This window comes from Pteropus alecto, unplaced genomic scaffold, assembly GCF_000325575.1.
Source record: "Pteropus alecto unplaced genomic scaffold, ASM32557v1 scaffold40, whole genome shotgun sequence".
NCBI classification, from domain to species: domain Eukaryota; kingdom Metazoa; phylum Chordata; class Mammalia; order Chiroptera; family Pteropodidae; genus Pteropus; species Pteropus alecto.
Genome location: NW_006431919.1, coordinates 6,948,373 through 6,955,450, shown reverse-complemented (window position 1 = coordinate 6,955,450; position 7,078 = coordinate 6,948,373). Strand labels below are relative to the sequence as shown.

General features: G+C 45.8%; 1 protein-coding gene across 1 annotated transcript in view; it reads right to left on the bottom strand.

Annotated features, from left to right (window-relative positions):
* Nucleotides 1-7,078, bottom strand: part of CYFIP2 (cytoplasmic FMR1 interacting protein 2) — a 96,145-nt gene that overhangs the window by 58,046 nt on the left and 31,021 nt on the right. Inside the window, exons 15-18 of the mRNA XM_006906461.3 lie at nucleotides 6,035-6,188; nucleotides 5,039-5,195; nucleotides 4,426-4,522; nucleotides 1,131-1,251 (exon numbers count right to left, since the gene is read on the bottom strand). Coding sequence (XP_006906523.1) covers nucleotides 1,131-1,251; nucleotides 4,426-4,522; nucleotides 5,039-5,195; nucleotides 6,035-6,188 — 529 coding nt within the window. The remainder of the gene's footprint in view (nucleotides 1-1,130; nucleotides 1,252-4,425; nucleotides 4,523-5,038; nucleotides 5,196-6,034; nucleotides 6,189-7,078) is intronic.

Sequence of the window (7,078 nt, the reverse complement as noted above, 5' to 3'; positions counted from 1 at the left end):
TTTTACCTCTTCGATAATTTTTAATTGTTACATATGTTGAAATTATAGTATTTTGGATATATTGGACTACAAAAAAGTATATCCTTAAAATTAATTTTACCTGTTTCTTTTTCCTTTTTAAAATATGGCTACTAAATTTTTTTTAAATTACATTTGTGCCTCGCATTTATAATTGCATTATATTTCTAATGGACAGCACTGATCTAGATCATTCTTTCCCTCCTGTGCTTTCTCCAACTCTTCCAACCTCTCTCCAGCTTTGTCATGAAGCCTGCCCCCTCTTGTGGTCTGTGAAGAGAGACATTTACAGGTACTAATCATATTCGTCTTCTGAATGACCCTAACAGGTAGGCATGCTATTATTATTACTATTATTAAACTTTTCAAATAATACATACAAAATATTAGTTTCAGGTAAACAACATAGTGATTTGACATTTATATTCCTTATGAAATGATCATAATGAGAAGTCTAGTAATCACCTGTCACTATACAATGTTGTTATAAAATCACTATATTCCTTATGCTGTACACTACATCTCTGTGGCTTATTTATTTTATGACTGGGAAGTCTGTGCCTCTTGTTAAAACTTCACCCTTTTTGCCCATCCCCTCGCACCCTCGTCTCTGGCAATGACCAGCTTTTTCTCCATGTCTATGAATTTGTTTCTCTTTGTTTTGTTTGTTCCTGTGTTTTGTTTTTCAGATTCCACATATAAGTGACACCACAGGGTATTTGGTATGCTATTATTATTATACTTCTGCCACAGGGACTTTGCACAAGTAGTTCCTTTTGCCTACAATTTCCTGTCCCACCTTTCACCTACTTTTACTTCTATCAATTTGAAAAATGAAATGTTACTTTCTCAGGGGCGTCCGGGGAGCCCTTCCGGTTCCCCAGCCCAAAGACTAGTTCAGGTTTAACTATTATATATTCCCATATTCCCATGAACTTTTCCTTTATGGGGAGTACATAACCTCTCTTGTCACTGTACATTCATTAGTTTTTATTAATTCCTGTCTTCCCCACTGGACAGTAAGCTCCAGGAGGCCCAGCACCATATCTGCCTATTTTCCTTTCTCCTATCAAGTCCAGGCCCATGGTCTCCCTCAGATTTCCTTTCAGTGCTAAAGAAGGGAGGCTTTGTAACAAAAATCCCTGGGCTCTTATACCTGCCAGCCATGGCTTTGTAGTAAGCAAAGATCTGGTCTGCCAGCTTGTAGACAAACTGATCGAAACACAGGTTCACCTGGCGAAGAAGAAGCAGAAAATGTCAATGGCGTCTGTCCAGCTTTATTACAGAAACTCAGGCAACTCAAAGTGGGCAGTCGAGCAGGCCTGCCCAGAGTGTGCTGCGGGGGAAGATGCTTTAAAGGAAAAAAAAAAAGATTCTATGGCCAAGAAATCTGGGAAGTCTGGTCCCTTGCTCTCAAGGTCTTCTGTCAGGCACAGAGAAAGCAAAGTTTAAAAAGCTGTTGAGGAATCACCATCCCTGCTGGTCCCCCCCTCTTGTAAAAAGGGGCCTGCCCAAGGGAATTGCCACAGATAGGTCTTCATATCCTGTAATGACCCGTATCAGCCTCCCCAGGCTACCTCTCGCTATTGACTTTCTTATCTTTTCCTTTCATCTTCCCTTATCTTGCTTTGCAAATAAAGAAGCGAGGGTCTTAGAAATTTAAAAACTGAAGAAATATATTCTTTAAAAATTTTTGATTTTTAATGAACAAGGGACTATCTTGTCATTTCAGTGTTACATCACATTGATGACAGATTGTGATGCGTGAGTGAGAAGCGAGTTCACATCAGACACAGAGGATCAAAACCAAACCCTCCAACATGGCAGGAACAGGAAATAGCAGAGGGTGGGACCTCAGAGATCAGGCTGTGGTAGAAGCAGGTTGTAAGAATAGCTTCAAAGGAAACAGACTGTTATTTAGGTGGTTAATCTTCGATTCCTTTCTCACCAAATTCACAGCTCCATAAAATTATCACTTTTATTCAAAGGGCTTTCATGTCTCTTATTTTACACCCTAGGTGCTATACCCTTAACACAAAAACACAGTGGTATGTACAGTGGTGTCCTCATCTGCAGGTAAGCAAAGCCTCTGCCCTGGACTTTGAACTTCAAGGGCATGGGGCCTCCTCTAGGTAAGAGCCTGCAGGGTCCTGGTTGCGGTGGCCACTCATACCCCACTTTCCTCTTCTAGAACCAGCTTTGCATATCCTTGCCCAAATGGCCCGAGCCGCTTTCAAGCCCTGGGTGCTCTTTCCCCTGGGTTCATCCCCAAGAGTGAACTACACTGCAGGTATGTGGAACCCTAGGGGCCGGGTGGGCCAAGGGGCCACTGTTTGCGGGCAGGGGGGTAGACAAAGCTTGGATATCCACATACGTACTCATGAGGCCCTTCATGATGCAGAACAGAATTCGGGGTTGGAAGGAGAGAGGGGGCAGGAGAGCAGGGAACAGATTTGTATTGGGGTCCATCAAGATTTTCAGCTCCCGTAGAAATCAGAAGATTTAGAAAGAAAGCAGCATCTCCACTAGCTTTTCTTTGATATACATAAACTTTCAAAAAAATTTGGTGGTGATGCTTACCGTAAAACATTCATGTCTTCCCTTTATAATGAGAACGCCTTAAATTTATAAAAAAATTTTACCTAATTGGCCTCATTCTACGTTTATATTACCCCACGTACTTTAGAGCAGAGACTATCATTCCAATTTCCAAAAAGCGAAGATGAGATATTTTGGTTGTCACTAGCGCCACTGACCTCATGTTTCTGGTCCTTGGTGGCCATGGTAGGTCTGCACTTCCTGGCTTCTCTTTGAAAGGAGGTACAGCCATGTGACTTGCTTTGACCAATGGCATGTTGTCACTTTCAGATGGAAGCTTTAAGTATCAGAATGTAATTCGCCCTAACCCTTCCCCCTGCCATGGCAACCAGTAAATGTTCCAGATGGGTCCCAGATTAAAGATTACATGGAACAGAGCCCCAAGCGAACCCATAAAGGAAAAATAAACCTTTGGTTTTAAGCTACTAAATATTTGGAGTTGTTTGTTACTGCAGCATAACCTAGGATATCCTGACCATTACAGAATAAAGCCATTGAGTGACTGTTTATTACATAGCTTAATAATTGAGAAGATGGCTATTTCAGTCCCACCAGTACTAGACAGAGACTCTGTAAGCTGTGTGACCTTGGAGTAATGACACTTTATCACTTTAAGTCTCAGATTTTAAAGTAAAATAGGAGCAATTCTTTAAATTGTTGTAAAGGTTATTGTAAATGCTTATAGAGTATTTAGCACTGTGCCTGGCAAATGGTAAATATATAATAATTGATAGGTGGTATTACTGTTGTTATTATAACCAGGTAATCAAACCAAAAAAGATACATTAGAAAAATAATTTTACCTAGGCAGTTCAATCATCTGCCATCCCTTCGACAGTCGAAAAAGAGAGATTGTCATCCTGCTCTCGGTCCTTATCTATCTATCTATCTATCTATCTATCTATCTATCTATCTATCTATCTATTTACTTTTTCTCCCTCTTTAATCCCCCCATCACCACTTCCACCCCCGATGTTGGATGCTGCCATCTCCCTTTTTTTAAGAACTGGATCTCTGAAGGTGGGGCGTCTCCTCCCACGTGCTCGTGGCACGCACCCTTGGCACATTCGGGGGGCGTTGGGGTCCTGGCACACCCGGGGCCTGGCGCACCCAGGGGGCCCAGCGCACCTGGGGCACCTGAAGTATGGTCCCTGGCTCCACCTGGGGCGCGAACCCAGGACCTTATGCGTATAAAGCAGACATGCTAACCACTGCGCTATGGAGTCCTCCCCTCTCGGTCCTTTTTGATGCTCACAAAGATCACTCTCCAGAACAAGTCATTGACCCCCTATGATATGCCTCCCAAAATGAATAGGTTGAGAGCCTAACCCCCAAAAGTGAATGGTATTAGAAGGTGGGGCCTTTGGGAAGTGATTAGGTCACGAGGGTGGAGCTCTCGTGAACAGAATTAGTGCCACTATAAAAGAGGCCCCCGAGAGCTCCTTCAAATAGGAGAAATTCTTTAAATTGTAAAGGTTATTCTAAATGCTTATAGAGTATTTAGCACTGTGCCTGGCAAATGGTAAATATATAATAAATGATAGGTGGTATTACTGTTGCTATTATAACCAGGTAATCAAACCAAAAAAGATACTTTAGAAAAATAATTTTACCTATTTCTTGGACTTACAGCCTCCAGAATTGTGAGAAATAAATGTCTTTTGTTTATAAGCTGCCCAGTCTGTGGTATTTCGTTATAGAAGCTTGAATGGACTAAGATACCCTGCTTTGTGCCAATAGCTAAAAATCTGAAAAGTCCAGACTCTCAAAACAAGATTTTGGGAACAAAAGGAGAAATGCGTCACTTGCCTCGGCTTCGATCTCATCATACAGGAACTGCTTTTTAAACTTGGTCAGAGCATAGTAGGCGCTGTCATTGTACAGATCCAACGGGTAGAGCACGTACCTGAAGAGGGAAAAACAACAGCCAGCAGCTTACTAATCATCTCTGTGAAGGTAGGTAGATTTATACCTGCTTGGGAAATGTGAAGTGTTGGGTGAAGAGATGAGCAAAAGAGAACCTTCCAGCACTCTGATGTTTCCAGCCTCCCCCTGGGAATGACTTCCTCTACAGTTTGTGCACAGAAGTCAAAAGTCCATGATGCTGATAAATCCAAGGCCTGAAAAAATTAGCCTGGGACTAAAAGGTATTGGTGGCAGTTAAAGATATTAGCTTCCTGATCCCCAGAGATGACCATTTTTCCCAGCATGGCTGTTAGGAGACCGACAAAGCACAGGCAGGGCAGACGGGCTGGTGGACTTCCGAATCTATCTGCAAGGCTGGGTCAAATTTGGTGTGACCCGATCCTTGGCTGGGCACGATGCCTCATCTGGGAAGTTCAGGAAAGAACAGAGCTCACTGGCAAACCACCCATCACCTGCACCCCAGGAACCTTCTTGCTAGCCCAGGCCTGCCTCTTACTCCATCATGGAAGGTTCTTTGGTTTCCAGGATATGGTCTGTGAGAATCCAGGGCATGGACATCTCGATAGGGAACTGGATTCGCCGGCCCATGGTTAACTCCAGGAAGAATTCTCGGAACCAGAGCTGGGAGAGGTCACAACACTGCTGCAGGGCTTCTAAAAAGCATGAGAGAGGGAGCCTCGGGTTACACAGAAACAGCACCAGGAGATCTTAGGCATTACTGTTTCTATTAATTTTCATTATGACTGTGCTAGGTACACAAGAGGTCCTCGTGAGTATCACTTGCTCGGCAGATGCAGCTCTCTTGTACCTGAAGGCCAGGCTACGTCTAATTAGAAGACAGGGCTTATTGAGTTTCATAGACAGTGGCAGTGCATGGGGGAGGGCAGCAGAGATGTTTTAGAGCTTAGATGTCCCCACAATTTCCATCGCCCTCCTACAAAGCCATCCTGAAAACACAGTCTAAGAGTAAAAGCGTGCTTGCTCTACAAACAGTGTCAGGATGGGTCTCCAGGTGCCTGCTTTTAATCGGCCTGCAGCCCTGTGTCCCTGTGTGCGAGGTCCTGCTGGACTCCCTGCCGCCCAGAGGCCTCGAAGGCCCTTCCCGGGCTGCTGTCTATGGAGACTCTGGACCACTGGTTAACACCGCTCTCCAGTACCGAGCGATGCCTTACCACTCTCCCGACCCTAGGGTGCTGCTGTGTCTCCCTCCCTCTGCCCTGTCGCGTGTGTTACCATTGTTGAGCCCTCTCTACTAAGGGCTTCATGACAAATCAGCCACAAATGTCTACCAGAGAGATATTCCCAGCTAAACCGGAAGAGCTGCTCTGAGGCCTGGCCTCCCGGAGTCCACCAGAATGTGCGTGTTCCTTCCTTGCTGGCAAAATAGGCCGCTGTGGGTCAACGATCGTGTCTCTTTGCCACTTCTGGCCCAACGGCCTTGGCGGCTCTGGGACCCAGGAGCCCCCTCCCCTCCCCAGAGGCGGAGGCTCACCGCTGATGTTGAGCAGGTGTGTGAAGAAGAAGGACTGCTTGTGGAAGTCCTCGATGGCGAGGACGATGGGGCCATCCAGGCTGCTCCTCAGGGTCTTCTTGGAGCCGCTCTTGTCTGCGATGAGCGACTCGAGCATGGTCCGCACCATGTACAGCTTGAGAGAGAAAATACGACGGGAGGGTCAGGGGCCGGCACTCCACCCGCGGGAGAGGCTGCTTTGCGCTGCATTTATATATACATACACATATTTTTTTTTCTGCAGATATCTGCCCTTTAAAAAGCTTTGTCTTAAGGAAGCACCAGTTTAGGGTTGGAGAAGTGAATTTGGAAACATGTAGGCTTTCGAGAGGGAGACTAGCCAGCCCGGGAAGGCAGCTCTGCCCAGAGCCGGCGGCAGTCCTGGGTGGGTGGGCCTGGTAATACCAAGAAGTTCAAGGCCCAGGTTCCCGCCTGCTCTGCTCCGCTAAGGGTGTGGGCTTCGGAGGCGAACCTCGTTCCACGTCACCCTGGAGTCACTCTCTGTTTTCCTGGACGGCCACGGTGGCACCATGGGTGGAGCACTGGACTGAGAGTCAAAAGACTGGGGTTTTAAGGCCGGGTACTGCTGCTGACTTGCTGTGTAACCTTGGGCGACAAAGTCCCACTCTGGGTCTCAGTTTTCTTATCTGCTAACATAAGGGGATCCTACCAGATGCTTTCCCAGAACAGTCCCTTTCAGCTCTAACATTCCAAGAAACTGTGAAACAGATATGACCAGAACAAACCCCTCCCCCACCTCGAGTTTCTGATTCTCAGCGTTTGATTCCACTGCTGAGGAATTTCGCCCTCTGTTGGCACCGGCTGCATTGCACAGCCTGCCGAAATCCTGCGTGGAAAGCGGGTGAAGCTTGGTACTTACACAGGAGGCCTACTACACAATTAACTCCCACTTAGAGAGGACCTTAAGTGCAAAGGGTACAAGTGCTAATCTAGATCTTTCCACATCATTTGTCTTTGAATCTTAGGGCTGGAAGGGGTCTTGAGCAGCCAGGCTAGTCCATTCCT